The sequence below is a fragment of the Cnephaeus nilssonii genome, assembly GCF_951640355.1.
Source record: "Cnephaeus nilssonii genome assembly, chromosome: 19".
Lineage (NCBI taxonomy): Eukaryota > Metazoa > Chordata > Mammalia > Chiroptera > Vespertilionidae > Cnephaeus > Cnephaeus nilssonii.
The window spans coordinates 36943515-36958296 of record NC_137090.1 but is presented as its reverse complement, the minus strand read 5'-3'; the positions used below and the strand labels follow the sequence as shown (position 1 = coordinate 36958296).

The window sequence follows — 14782 nt, the reverse complement described above, 5'->3', positions numbered from 1 at the left end:
ATCTTATTTTGGTTCAGTGTTTATTCCCTCATCAATAACTTCTTCTTGGTTTCTGATATACAGTTGTCTGATATTGAGAGAAATTATTGTCACACTTTTCAGTCTTTACTGGGATGAGTTTGATAGATTGAGGGAGATATTATAATGATAAATTGAAAATAAAACACATGTGACTAACTGAAGTTATTTTTAAGTCTTTGCCAAGTTGTGTCTCAAAAGGACGGGGAAATAATGAAATTAAAACTAATATGTATAGTCTTTACTTTAGTTAAATGTAAACAAACAAACAAAATAATTTCCTTACATTGCCTAGCATGTACAGAAATATTTCTTTGCTCTGGTATTAACTGCAAAATGGAGAGTAATGAGTTTATAGGCTAGTTAATGCAGATATAGACATAGTAAGCGAATAGATGGAATAAATTGAAGCTGATTCCATTGTTCATTTTTGTCAGTGGTGGATAGGGTGGATGGAGACTCTGTGCCCATGGAAATATTGAAGCAAGAAGTCAGGAATACCCTTCTCGGTGGAGCTGCCATCTTCTTTCCTGATCGACAGACCCAGCGGAACCATCTCTTCACCATGATGGTACATGTTTACGTTAAAAGTGTGGATTATATTCCTGATAAAAATGATGTAATAGAAGGCCTAGCCAGTGCTGTAGAACCGGGAAAAGAAATTTGCAAAATAACAATTGAAAAAATAAAACCAATAATAATTATTTATAAATGATATGGTTATAGATTATTTTTTATTGCCTGTGTAGACAAGCATCTAATAGAATTCCTGGTAAGAGTTTGAGATGGAAGATTAGAGACAGTATTTTGAAAAAGCATTTCTACATGCAACAGCTAATTAACAAATGTAATAAAAGTGCTCTGTGGGATGCATAAAAGCCTATAGAAATAAAGGACAGAACAGAAGAGTAAAATGTGGTTTCTGATGCTAAGGTCTTCAGTCCAGTTGGGAACACCTGCCACAAGGACCATGGCTTTGTTCCCGACCCAAATTCTTCTCATCCCATTGAACCAACCCCATATGCATTAGGAGTAGAAGAGAATTGTTATTCTAAATGACTGAGAACGGTTTCTGAGAGGAGGAAGAATCTCTGGTTGCATTTCACTGTCTGCAAAGTTTGCATATCAGCTTGAGGCACTAGTTTTCACATTTTGAGTTATAACCTTCAGCATCCCTGATCTGACCCACTGGACTGTGGGCAAAGCTCAGTCCTACTTGTTTACTAGAAGCATTTACCAGGCAGCTAAGCAAATGATTTTTTATTTTTATTTTTTTGCTGGCATGTGTCCCACGGAGAAAAATAGAAAGAGTACATATGACCTCTTGAATGACATTGCTATTAGCAGAGCAGCCCAGTCACTTTCCCTCTGCCCATCCCTCTGACAGCAGTGGTAAGGGTTACATTTCCCCTTCTCTTTCTGCTGAATTAAACAGCACTGCTGTCATCTGCGGCCATATCTTATTTCTCCCACCCTCCTGTGCCAGTCAGGGCCCTGGGTCTTAAATCCCCCTCAGTTTCTTGCATAGCAGTAGGTGTTCAATACAGTTCTTGAATTAAGAAAAAATAAAGTGCTCCCACTGTAGCCTAGTAGCCCCATCAGGAGGTGTGATTTATATAACTGTCACCATAGGCTGTTCTGGCTTCTATAGAAAAAGCTTAGATCCTATTTAAAAACAAACAGAAAGTTCACAAGAAATGTTCCCTGTCCCTGCTCTTTCCTCTTGCTATGGCATGCCCAGGGATGAAAAGTACTGGTGTACATCTTTTGGAAGTCATCTTCTTAAACATTTGCAACAAGCTTTCCTGCAGGAAGCCTTGATGATAACTTTAGCAGTGAACAAAAAGTAAATTGCCATCTTCTGTTTAGATGGGTGGTTCTGCTCCCTCTTTGCACTAGGCCAGGTCTTAGTTGGGCACTGTGAGGTAGTCTGCTGACCCCGGCTTTCCTCATGCTTGGGAACAGAGGGCAGGGGCATTCATGCTGCTCTAGGTTATTGGAATGTCATGGAATAGATTTTCTGAATGTGCAGTTTCTTGTTTTCTAGAAAAATGTCACTGAGCAGGAACATAAGCAATCCCTGCAGCTCACTTTCCGCTCACTGTGCACGTATTTTAGGTAAGTTTGTAATTCTTTTCAATTGTCCAATATTTCAAATCTTTGCAAAGTTGTTTTCTTTAGCTATCCCTTCCTTTCATGTGCTTTTGGAGTAACCAGCTACTTCCCTCTGCTCAGCCAAGTTTCTGGGTGATATACCACTTGTCGCAGGAGTGACTAAAGTAGTGGGAGAATGATAATCTTATCCAGACCTTAATCTAAGTCCCAGTCATTATAAGATAATTTAAAATTGAACCCATTGAGGATTTTTTTTTGAATACTTCAGTTTCTAAATAATTTTGAAGACAAAAACTGAAGCCCTGTACTGAAATCTAAAAACCCTATTACATTAAAACCAACTGCAGAAGGGTAGCTAGCAAAAGAAGTGTGCTTGAAGGGGATGACTTGGAGAGTTTTGCTTGCTTTGACTTCTAATGGGCCTGTAGGCTACGTTATTAAAAGTATAGACTTTTTGTAAAGTCCTTACCGGAGGAAATGCTTTTTATTGATTTGAGGGAGAGAAAGATAGACAAAGAGAGAGAGAAACATCGATGTGAGAGGAATATCAGAGTTGCCTCCCGTAACCCTGACAGGGGATCGAACTTGCAACCTGGGTATGTGCCTTGACCTGGAATCAAACGCACGACCTTTTGGTGTACAGGACGATGTTCTAGCCAACAGCCACACCAGCCAGAGCTGAAGGTATAGACTCTTGGAGGGAGAAAACTAACAGCCCGAGCTACTGTCTGCAAGTCAAACTATACTTGGTGTGGCTGCCAGACTTAAAGGGCTCTATAAAATGTGTTCAGAGTGGAGTATCAAGGATGATGAAAGAGACTGGGGCTGTCATGTGAACATTTGAGACACGGAATGATTAGCCCAGATTGTCAAGTTAGCAGTCATGAGGTTAGGTGTGTTTCTTATTGGTGGTCAAGGTGATTTATTCATCAGATTTATTCCTTGGCATCTCTTCTAAGGACTTGAGGATTTATGTGCTTGTGCTTACATAAGGACATGTGCTGGGACAGTGCCCCATACCCAGCTGGGACCATGGCTTTGTTCCTGACCCAAATTCTTCTCATCCCATTGAACTGACACTGAAGTCTTGCTAGATTCCTTTTTGGAACCTTTTAAGATAAAAACACATGTAAATCCACTTCCTGAAACAAGGTGTCATGACTGACTTGTGTTCTTTCAGTGATAGGGATCCAGGCGGCCTTCTGCTTCTACCTGAGAAAGGCGACCTGGCTGACACGAACATCAGCGAAGTTCTGGCCGTCATGAGGACTCTCCTCTCTGTTGCTGCTCGAGAGGTAACTGATGGTTGCTCCCTGTAGTCTTTGCCTCCTGCTTTTAGGAGCATGTAGTAGAGCTGTCACTGTGCCTTCCCCTTCAACCCTCATTTACAGTATGAACGTAGCTCTATTCCTATGACCATCAATGAGCACACAGATTTCCCAGCCTGCCTTGGCTCCTAATCTGCCACCTTTTGCAAATGAGTGAGGGGACACATCTGTGACATGTTTTCTTCACTCGGGCATTTTTGAAATTCATCCATGTTCATGCATGTGCATAGTGTTTCCTTTATGAATGTACCACAGTTAATTTATCTGTTGTATTATGGAGGGGCAGTTAGGTCCAGTTTGGGGCAATTACATAGCAGCTATGATATGAACATGTCTTGTGGTTCTTATGTGCAATAGTTTATTCCTGGAGGTCAGGTGACTCTTCAGAGAAACTCCAGAGAATAAAGACAATGGTTAGAAAGCCATAGGGAACTAAGAATTGTTTTCTAAGGTGGGAGAGATTTGACAGAAGGCTCAGGGAGAGGAGCCACAGAGAAAAGGGACTTGATGATGTCAGAGGGAAAAGAGATAATTGGTGGGGTAAGGTTCCTGAGGGGCAGAAGGAACCTTATGGAGTGAAAACCATTTGTAAAGGTTCTGAAAAGCTGAGGGCAAAAGAGGAGGTGTCATAATACCTCTTTCTTGGTCACTTCTGGGTTGAAAGCTCTTTTGTGACCATTCCCATTTCCCTAGGATTTTTTTTTGCCAGTGACAGATGCTCTCTTAAGAAATGCCCTTGGCTGTGTTCTGTGAATGGCCTTGTAAACACTTTCTCTTTGTCTCCTCCCTTGCAGTGTGAACTGTTGATGCTCAACAAGGCCCAAGCGGAGGTTGGCTCTGTGCTCTTCTCCCTGTTCTGGTCTGTCCAAGGCAGCCTGCTCTCCTGGTGCTACCTGCAGCTGAAGAGCACAGACCCTGGAGCCAAAGAGCTTGCCATTGACCTTATTGAAAAATGTGAGTTTCAGGACAAAATCCATGAAAACAGGTGTTTGGGTTTTGACTCTGCATGTTCTCACTTTTTAGTACTCATTCATTGAATGTGCATATGGTTTTCTTTTCTTGATACAAATCAGATTTGTCTTTGGGTTGTTTTTTCTTCTTAAAATAGAATTCTGTAGCATATCTTTCTGCCCAAAGTTTCCTGTCTGAATATGGTAGCATGCCTACGTTTTTTTTATTGCAGGCCTGGGTCATTTCACAACCTAAACATTGCCTCTGCAATCATACAGCACTACTAGATGATGTCACAATCTTCAGTAATCTGCCTTCCTTGTTTTAGTTAAGTCACCCAAAAAGGAAAGTCTTAAACCTTTAGAGTCTAAGGTGTGTGAGCACTGCTGTGATCTTTGCTGATTACAGAAAATACTCAGATTCATGTCCCATAAACCCACAGAAAATTATATGAAACTCAGCAGGTTCTGAGAAATTATATGTGGAAAATTTAGTTCCATCAAACTTGGTCTCAGCAGCTGTGACAAAAATGCTTACACTGTTGAGCCCTGCCACCTAAAGCTTATCCCATAATATGGCACACCTAGTGATGGCCCATTGTAAACAAAGGAAAAGTAGCAACGGGCTCGGTCAGCCATGCAATTTTACTTACAAAAGTAATATCTCCACCCCTTTGAAAAGAAGCAAAAATAAATTACTCTAAAGGTAATCTTTTACTGGATTTGCATTACTTTTCCTGCCTAGAGGAAAGCTTTTGTATGGTACTTCCTGGTCTCCTGGTCTTTCTGATGTGGAATTTCCTTCATAGCTTCTGTGACAGCTTACCCTTGATGATGACCAAGCAAGTGATATTTCTCCTATATAACACATTATTTCCTTTCTGTTTTGGTAGATGTGGAACAGTTTCTGGGAAGCACAAGAGTGATTTTGGAGTCCCTTTTGTCACAGTATAGTGGAAAAACCATAGTAGAAAAACTATGTAATTCAGTGTTTTCAATGGCAGCTCGACAACTGGTAAGACAAAGTGGCAGCCATTTGTAAAGGGCAGGAGGGTCTGCAGTGGACACTAAGTGCTTTGTTCATCTTCCTTTAGGTAATCTTTCTGCTGGACTTTTGCACTTTAGACATTTCCCACTGCACACTCTTGAGAGAATTCAGTACCCTAACAGAGTTGTTGAAGAGGCTCTGCAGTGACCCCGAGGGAGGACTGAATAAGGTAACTTGAGTTGTCACTTAAACTGCTGTGTGTCTCCCTCAGGAGCGATGTGACCATGCTTAGTGAAGCATACCACGGTACGGTTCGGTTTTACACAGGTAGATGTCGTCTAGAAGACCCCCTATATTTTATCAGTGGTCTTGCCAATAAGGATAAATGCCAGTCTGAGTTTATTTGGTGAGGTCAGTGTTAGAAAGGAGACACAGCGAAAGCTGTGCATATATTAACTTCAGCATTTTATAGCACACAAAGTTATATAAAAACCATGTAAGTGAGTAACCAGATTGAAATCTAGAAGTGAAAATGTATGTTGCAAGTTACATAGATGGGTTGGTATTTAAAAGAAGGCCTCCCTCACTTAACTTTACAGGATACAAAGTTTTTTCACTATCTTCTTTGAGTCTCACAACTGTAGGAGTAGGAAGGGCATATATTAAAAAGTCAATTTTAAAGGTAAAAAGGCAAAGACTTAAGAAAAAAGAAGGAAGGAGAGTTGATGGGTTCAGATTTGCTCAAGTCCCAAATAGGACTTTAAGGTCTTTAAATTCCTAACTCAGTATTTTTTCCACTGGAAATTCATGCTAATAGTGATTTGTAAAAAATAGTACTGTTATAATTAGAAAATGAAAGCTAATCGAGAGTCACTGTAGTGCAGTATAAACCGCATGTCTGTTCTGTGGAATGAGAAGTGTAGGATGCTCTGTATGTGTAGATGGGAATGTCAGGCATATTTTTAGCCTGTGTGGTGATCTCCATAGGATTGTTGGGGGCTGTCTGTCTAGATCATGAATTCTATTGCGTATGGCTAGATGTAAAGTGATGAAAACCTTTCTTTTCTTGTTTGTTTGCATAGCTGGATGTCGAGACTTGGCAACAGGAACAGCCAGTTGTGTTACATTCATGGACTAAGGAGTCTGCCCACAACTATGAAAATAATTGCCACGAGGTGTCTGTCTTTGTTAGCCCAGGGGCAACCTATTTTGAGGTGGAATTTGATGAGAGGTGTGAAACTGAAAAAAGGTGAGATTCACATATTCTTCTTTCCCGAGCAATAATGGATCAAAAGTGAGAGAAGGGGAGTGACAGAAATTATGCTTTCACAGGTATGATTATCTGGAATTTACTGATGCTAGAGGTGGAAAAACACGTTATGACACAAAAGTTGGCACTGATAAATGGCCCAAGGTGAGTGATATTCTCGGAAAGAGATAAAATGCCTACTTCTGTATCAAGTCTTCTCCTTTTGGCATCCCTCAGGAGTAATAGATGTATGTCTTTGAAAAGACGCATTTATATTATATATTTGTAAAAGGAAGGGTTTATATCAGAATTCAGCAAACTACAACTGTCACCTATTTTGTAAATAAAGTTGTTTTTTTTTAACACAGCCGTGCCCACTGTTTACGTATCAACTATAGCTGCTTTGGAACTGCAATTTGCAGACTTGAGTAGTCAGAGATGTATGGCCCAGAAAGTCTAATAATTTACTATAAGGTTCTTCATAGGAAAAGTTGGCCAATCCCTGGTCTATATCACATTGCTCAGAGTAAATGGATAGTGTAATCCTTAGCAAGAAGGGTCCCAGGAGGGCCCAGACCATGGCAGTGAAAGCCAGGAGTCCCCCTCACAGTGAGGGCTGCATGACCCCTGGGGCGGGAGGTTCAGTGCATTGAACTGTTGACCTTTCCTCTGCTGTCTGGGCTGCTGGATGGGAGCACAGCACTGGGCTAGGTGAGCTCTGGCTGAGTAGGTAGTGTCAGAAGGGCATTGGGTTTAGAAACTGACCAGCAGTTTTCTGCCAACTTTGCTTCTTTACAAGGTACAGTTGTGAATTTTCTGTTTAAGCCACTCCGTTGTACATTTCTCCTCAGTAGCTTTGGTGGGGGTGATAAGATATAATGGTGAGCCTGTAACCCAGTTTTAAATTGAGATTTTTTGAGTCATGGAGAACATGCTTATTTTTTATTGAAATGCTGCCTCCTCAAAGCTGTTTGACCACATGACATTTTGTGTTTGTTCTAGAAAGTGACCTTTAAGACTGGTCCTCGGCTACAATTTCTCTTCCATTCTGACAGCAGTAACAATGAGTGGGGCTACAAATTCACTGTTACTGCTTATGGCCTGCCAGATGTTGCCGTGTCTTGGGGGTTGGATTTGCAACTTCTTGTTTCCCGACTGATGGGACGTCTTGCTTCCCAGTGCATGGCGCTCAAGTCTGTGCATCGTAAGTCCACGTCCTTGTCCCTTCCCTTCTTGCTACAGCCACATTGAAGAGCAAGGTAGTGCTCTCTCTCCTTAAGTTGCCTCCACACAATGGAGAAGTAAAAAGTTTTAATAAAATTCTCTTTGTTTCCTTTAAACCAAACCAGAATGAAATGTCTACTTGACACCATAGGGGAGGCTTAGTGTGGGAGGGAGCTGAGTTTTAGCAGCATCTCATCCTTTTTTAATAAGTGAATTTTGGTATATTCCAATAAGAAGGCAGAAATAGAGACTAAATTAATTTTAGTCTTTGGATTTTGTTTTAAAGTGATTTCTTTAATTTAGTTATAAATTCATCCAGGAAATAAGAACTATATGGAATAAACTTACTAGAGTATTTTATGTCTGATTATAAAAGTAAAATATAGAAAAATTGCATAATGGAGAAAAGCCATCCTTAATCCTAACACCCAGAGATAATTATTATCAACATTTTAATTTATTTCCACCTAGTCTTTTTTTCTATGTCTTCATAAACACACATATGATGAATATTTAATTGTTCAGTTTACAAAGTGTGAACATTTCACCATAATTAAACATTCCTGAATGGTCTCCTGTTAGACCCTAGGGGTAGTTCACAGTCTGTTTTCAGCTTACTATGCAGATTAGTCATTTCAGAGGTACCTTAGCTGAATCTGCTCCACAGAACGGCAGCGTTTCAGGACTTCCTATGGTTTGGGTTCATTTGGGGTATGCGTTCCTGAAGTTCACAGTTACATTCTGGTAAATGTGGGTGAATTCCCTCCAAGTCTTAATAATTCCCACATTTTAAAAAACATTTTCTTTATCAGTTCAAAGATTCTTAGTATAGTATGGGAAAAATAGAACTCTCATAAGCCTTCTTCTCTTTCCAGAGTTAGGAAGTAACATGGCAGTACCTCAGGCAAAAATGGCATTAGTCCTAAACTCCCCCTTGTGGAAACCTGTCTTCAGGCATCAGATATGTCCAGAGTTGGGACTAGAAGCAAGCTGGCCCACTCATCCACAACAGGATAGTAAGGAGGTATTTACTCTACTATTGTCTTTCTATTTTGAATGGAAAATGCTTACTAATACTTATTACTTTAAATTATGAATGTTTGTGTTTATATCTAATCACTAAGTTGTTAGCTCCTTGAGGGCAGAAATTATCTCTCATTCGTTTAGTGTTCCTACTATGTGCCACAGGGGCCAGTGCATAATGGATTGTTCAAAAATATTGAATGGGTGGCTCTTCAGTGAAATATACCAGTTGCTCAGTAAATCTCTCTTGATGGAGTTATTAAACAAATAAGTTAATTCTGTTTCTAGTCCCCACTGAGACAAGCTTTAGAGTAAAAGATTCATGCTATGCTTTTTGTTCACCATGGAGTGGTAGCATGTTATTTAGGTTTATAATATTTAAAACACTAAACAGGTTTGCCTGCTGTCTCTTTTTCATCTCTCCTTTCCTCTCACTCTGTTCCACTACTTTCCCTTCTTTCTTCCCTCCTCTGCCCACCCCAAGTTATTCAGTTAATTTATGAATCCAGGGACTCTTCCTCTCCTTCACCTCTCTGTTAAATTTGGTTCCTTCGGACCCTCTCTTCTTTTGATTCCATGTTAGCCAACTGTCTTCTCTTACATCTAACCGCTACGTCAGCCTCTCTTATTGACTTCTCTTATTTCTCCTGTAAAGAGTAGGCTTAATTCAGGCTTTCTCTCCTTCCCTGCAACCCACCAGACTTTATCCTCTCTTCTCTCTTCTGCTGTCACATCTGTGTGAATAGTTCTAAATGTCAGTGTCCAGAGCTCTGGTTCTTCTCCCAGACTCGCCAGGTACTCATCTTCCTGTTAGGTATTTTCATTTTAGTTCTGACTCCCTTTAACTCAGAAGTGTAAAATCAGGATTACTCCCTCCCACGTGACTGCTCACTCCTATTATTGCTTTCCTAGGCACTGAGCCACTGTTCCCTAGCATCACCTTTATTCACCTTGTTCTCACCTTTCTATCCAGTCAGCTGCAAGCCCTATAGATTTTTCCCTTGTGATGTTCATCTTTTTTCATTCCCTCTGTCTCCATCTTTATCCAGGCCCTTCTCTTACACTTGCATTGTCACATTGATACCTACCAAGTTTTCTTTTTTTTTTAATACTGCATTATCTTGTCATTCCACTGCCAAGCACCATTAATGGCTCCCCATTGCCCACAGGGTGAAGTCTAAACTCAGAGTGACAGTCCAGGCTCTCTGCAGTCTCCTTTCACCTTACCTATCTGACTCTAGTTCCCACCACTCCCCAGCTGAGACTTCAGGCCAGGTCAGTCTCCCCACTGACTCTTAACTTCTGCTAATGTTTATGTTCCTCAGGGCCAAACATGCCCAGTCTTCACGGTCCAGTCCAAAGCCCATCTCCTCCAGGAGGCTTTTCTGAATTACTTTAACTTGCCAGCAACTCTCTCCTGTGAATTCTCAGCACTGGGTGTCACTTATAGGCATTTGGCACTTCATAATCTTTTGCTTTATGGTAGTGCTAGCTTTAATGCTTGTAATGTTTTATTTATGTTTACCTTTTTTTTTTTTTTTAACCCATATGCCTGTCTGGTTTCCCCAAAATAGATTTAAACTTCCTGAGAGTATGCACTCTCATTTATATTTCTGGCCTAGTAGGTGTTCAGTAAACTTTATTTTTTGAACGAATGTCTTAAACATGATGGGTTTTTGTTGTTGTTGTTCCCAGGTTAAGAACATCCCTGATGATCCCTGCCACCGTTTTCTTCTTGATTTTGCACAGTCAGATCCTGCCCAGAACTTCTGTGGGCCATATTCAGAACTTTTCAAAGGATTCATACAGGCATGTAGAAAACAGGCCCCAAAGACAGATATAGTTGCTGGTTCCACTATTGATCAAGCTGTGAACGCCACCTTTGCTGCTCTGGTGTATCGCACTCCAGACTTATATGAGAAGCTGCAAAAATATGGTAACTTATATTACAGGGAATATTTTTCATCTGAAGGCCAATTGCTAAGTTTTAAGAAAGCCTAACTTAAGTAAATAAAATATTTTGAAATATAAACATCCTATATAATAAAAGCCTAATATGCTAAGTGTCCAGTTGTCCAGTTGGCCATTCAACCAATCAAAGCGTAACATGCTAATGATATGCTAAGGCCGCTCAGCTGCTCACTATGACGTGCACTGACCACCAGGGGGCAGACAGACAACTGGTTGACCAGTTGCTATGATGTGCACTGACCACCAGGGGGCAGACGCTCAACGCAGGAGCTACCCCCTGGTGGTCAGTGCGCTCCCACAGGGGAAGCGCCGCTCAGCCAGAAGCTGGGTTCACGGCTGGCGAGCGCAGTGGCGGTGGTGGGAGTCTCTCCTGCCTCCGCGGCAGCGCTAAGGATGTCCGACTGGAAGCAGGCCTAAGCCGTCAGTCAGACATCCCCTGAGGGGTCCGATACTTTGAGAGGGCTCAGGCCAGGCTGAGGGGACTCCCTCCCCTTCGAGTGCATGAATTTCATGCACTGGGCCTCTAGTATTTCTATAATTATAGATTTCATCTTGTTAAGTCTGCTTTGCTAGTCAAAAGATTAATGACCAATTTATAGTTAGCAGACTGGAGTATATGGCAAGTAGCTTTGAGTTTCCTAATTAGCAGATAATTTGTCATATCCAAAATTCTAATGGAAAACAACCAAGAAGTTTAATGGGAAAAAAAAAACCCTTAACTTGGTCTATAGTACCAGCTCAAAAACTAGAAGTTGTGCAGCTTCAGGTTAATCTGACAACCTTTCTGCTCCCTCGTGTCCTTATCTATAAAAGTTTAGATTTGATTAGCTCTAACATTCTAAGAAATTCCAATTAAAACTATTGTTTAGGTAATTGAATGTGCCTTGACTAAGGAGGAAAATGTTGGTATTAATTCTTATCTTTAAACTTGCAGCTTCTTTGTAGCATCATCCCTGCTTGGCTTCCTTTGTTGATAGCCTGCTCCACCATTTCTTTCCATCAGGGATACCATCTCTGTGTATTTCCTGTGTATGTAGCCTGCAGCCTCACAGGACCCACAGGAGGGAGAGTCTCTCTCCATTCCTAATCCTTCAGGGGAAAACCCATCTAAAGATGAGGTGTGGGTTTTCCCGAGCACTCTGACAGGTTATGTGCTCTTTCCACGGTGCAGATGAAATAAGCAGGAACAAATGCTTCCTTCCATTAGAGTAGGTGATTGACTGTTGCTCTTATTACTATTATTGTTGAAATTAATATTGATTAGTCCCTCAAATGTTAATATCTCCTTTAAGAAGTTGCTAAAATAAAACTACATTGAAACATGAGTGATTTATAGAAACAACCATCATATGGAAAAGTATATCTCTGCTAGGGAATAGGGAACAATGGGACCTTTATGGTTTTGAAAAATTCAGTATATGTTTCATAATCAAATTGTGGTTAGAGAGCTGCACAATCTTTGTTATCTGTGGGAACTTTGAGTAGAGGGAAAAAGCTTTGTGAGTTAAAGCTGAGAAGAAGCAAGTTTCCAGCTGGGGAGAATTCTGCAGCTCCTTTTCAAATCACGTTCAGGTAACATATAACTATTTGCAATAGAGGAACACAATGAAATGTGAGAGTTAGAAATGTTTTGCTGAATACAGGTTGTTCTGAGATTGTCTACCACTGTTGCTTTGAAGAAGACATACTTGGTCTCAGTTCTTTCTAGCCCAGCCTTTGAGGACTGATCATGGGTTCTTTAAAACTGAGCTACTTAAAGAGTGGTCTTTGTCTAGCTAATTTGCTTATATTTGTCTAAAAATTGGTTACCCTTTTGAGTTAGAAATGTACAGGAGGAGTTTTTCAACTAGACTAAAAGCTACTTGAGGGCAGGGCCTATGTCTCTTTTTCTCAGCACTATATTCCTAGAACCTGATATGGAGCCCAGAATATTCTACATGTTCAGAAAATATTTATTGCATTGTACATTGGTTCAACAAGAGCTTTACACTGTTTTAGTACATATGTTATCCCTTTGGTTTTTAGATGAAGAGAAGGGTCAGGTCTTCCTTTAAAAATCACAACTTTTTTGAATTATAAAAATAATACCCATATGTGTAGAAACTTACAAAATACAGAAAAGCTTAAAATAATTATCAACTATAATCTCATCACTTTGAGAACACCTCTATTAACATTTTTCTATATATCTACCTAGCCTTTATCTAGGTATATTTGTGTGTGTGTGTGTGTGTGTGTGTGTGTGTGTATACACACACACACACACATATACATGCAGGGTGGGGAAAAGTAGGTTTACAGTTGTGAGTACACGAAACACAGTTTATTCTTGTATTATTATTTATTATTGTATTATTTTCTATATAAATAACTGTAAACCTACTTTTGTCCTACCCTATATATATGTTTTTAATGTATATTCTTTTTAAGTAAGACAATTTTATTTATACTGTTTTATAACCAGCTTTTTAAATTTAATATATACCATGACCTTTTTTCAATGCCAATAATTATTTTTTGCTCATTTTTAGTATCTGTTATTTTACTTTTAATACGTTTCATGTCTTTTAAGTTTTTTCTTTAAATATTTTACTCACTTTACTAGTATGTCCATTTCACATGTTCATTTGAAAAATGTTAGTTTGAAGTAACACAGAGAACCCATCACAGCTATTTGTGGCTTAGTTGATAATTTTTCCCCCATGGCTCTTTTAACCACTCCAAATGTGTGAGTGTCAGGGGAAGAACTTTTTCTGTGGGTTAGATTTAGAAACTACTTTGTGCTTAGTGTTGCAGTAATGAATTGTGTTAACTGAAGGCAATCTCTTCGTCTCTCCTTTCCCCAGTAAACAGTGGGGGCACGACAGCCCTGAGTGAGGAGTTTGCACAGGTGTATTCCTTGGCAGATGGGATTCGAATATGGATGGTAAGATTTTCCTTTGCATGTGATTTTTATATTTAAAAAATTTTCCCACCACAGTATCATGGAATTAAGTAACTCTCTTCTCAAAAATATAACTTTAGCCGAAACCGGTTTGGCTCAGTGGATAGAGCGTCGGCCTGCGGACTGAAAGGTCCCAGGTTCGATTCCGGTCAAGGGCATGTACCTTGGTTGCGGGCACATCCCCAGTAGGGATTGTGCAAGAGGCAGCTGATCGATGTTTCTCTATCATCGATGTTTCTAACTCTCTATTCCTCTCTCTTCCTCTCTGTGAAAAATCAATAAAATATATTAAAAAATATATATATATAACTTTAGGAATGTTTTTTAAACTAAAGTTTAGTGGCATGAATGGATATAAACTAATTTAGAATCCTTGAAATCATAATTAGGTGAGTATTGAGAATGTTCAGAATAAACAGGGTTCAGTTGAGCCCACCTTATATCCTTAGAAACCCCAAAGGGCATCCTGTGGAACCTGTTAGACCAGGAAGGAAAGCATTACCTTAGGTACTGGGCAACCACTGGTGGTTTTAGTCAGGGGAGAGGCCCTTCTGCATTTTAGAAAAGTGGTTCTGCAACATTGTTTCTGACAGCAATAAACTGGAAGAACAATGTAGGAGAATGGACAAGCAGGTTGCATATTATACTACTATATAATATTACATTACAATGTAAAGTGATAATAATACAGGATTACAATGAAAGTTAATGAAGTAGAGCTGCATGTATCAGCATGGGTGGTGCTCACAAACATGGCGATGAGCAAAACATAGCAAGTTGTAGAAGAATGCATAAGTATGATATTCCTTATATAAAACTATAGGCCTGGTGCACAAAATTTGTGCACGTGGGGGGGGGGGTTGTCCCTCAGCCTGACCTGCACCCTCTCCAATCTGGGACCTCTCGGGGGATGTCCAACTGCTGGTTTAGGCCCAATCCTGCAGGGGATCACAATCCGGGACTGCTGGTTCC

At 40.1% G+C, this 14782-nt stretch overlaps 1 protein-coding gene across 2 annotated transcripts in view; it reads left to right on the top strand.

The window, feature by feature from the left end:
* ZZEF1 (zinc finger ZZ-type and EF-hand domain containing 1) overlaps positions 1–14782 on the top strand; it is a 108391-nt gene that overhangs the window by 47988 nt on the left and 45621 nt on the right. For both annotated transcript variants that reach the window (XM_079799071.1, XM_079799070.1), the window contains exons 16-27: positions 456–589; positions 2066–2136; positions 3314–3428; positions 4256–4415; positions 5305–5426; positions 5506–5628; positions 6482–6648; positions 6732–6813; positions 7651–7852; positions 8748–8896; positions 10591–10831; positions 13713–13792. In XM_079799071.1, the coding sequence (XP_079655197.1) occupies positions 456–589; positions 2066–2136; positions 3314–3428; positions 4256–4415; positions 5305–5426; positions 5506–5628; positions 6482–6648; positions 6732–6813; positions 7651–7852; positions 8748–8896; positions 10591–10831; positions 13713–13792 (1646 nt within the window). The remainder of the gene's footprint in view (positions 1–455; positions 590–2065; positions 2137–3313; positions 3429–4255; positions 4416–5304; positions 5427–5505; positions 5629–6481; positions 6649–6731; positions 6814–7650; positions 7853–8747; positions 8897–10590; positions 10832–13712; positions 13793–14782) is intronic.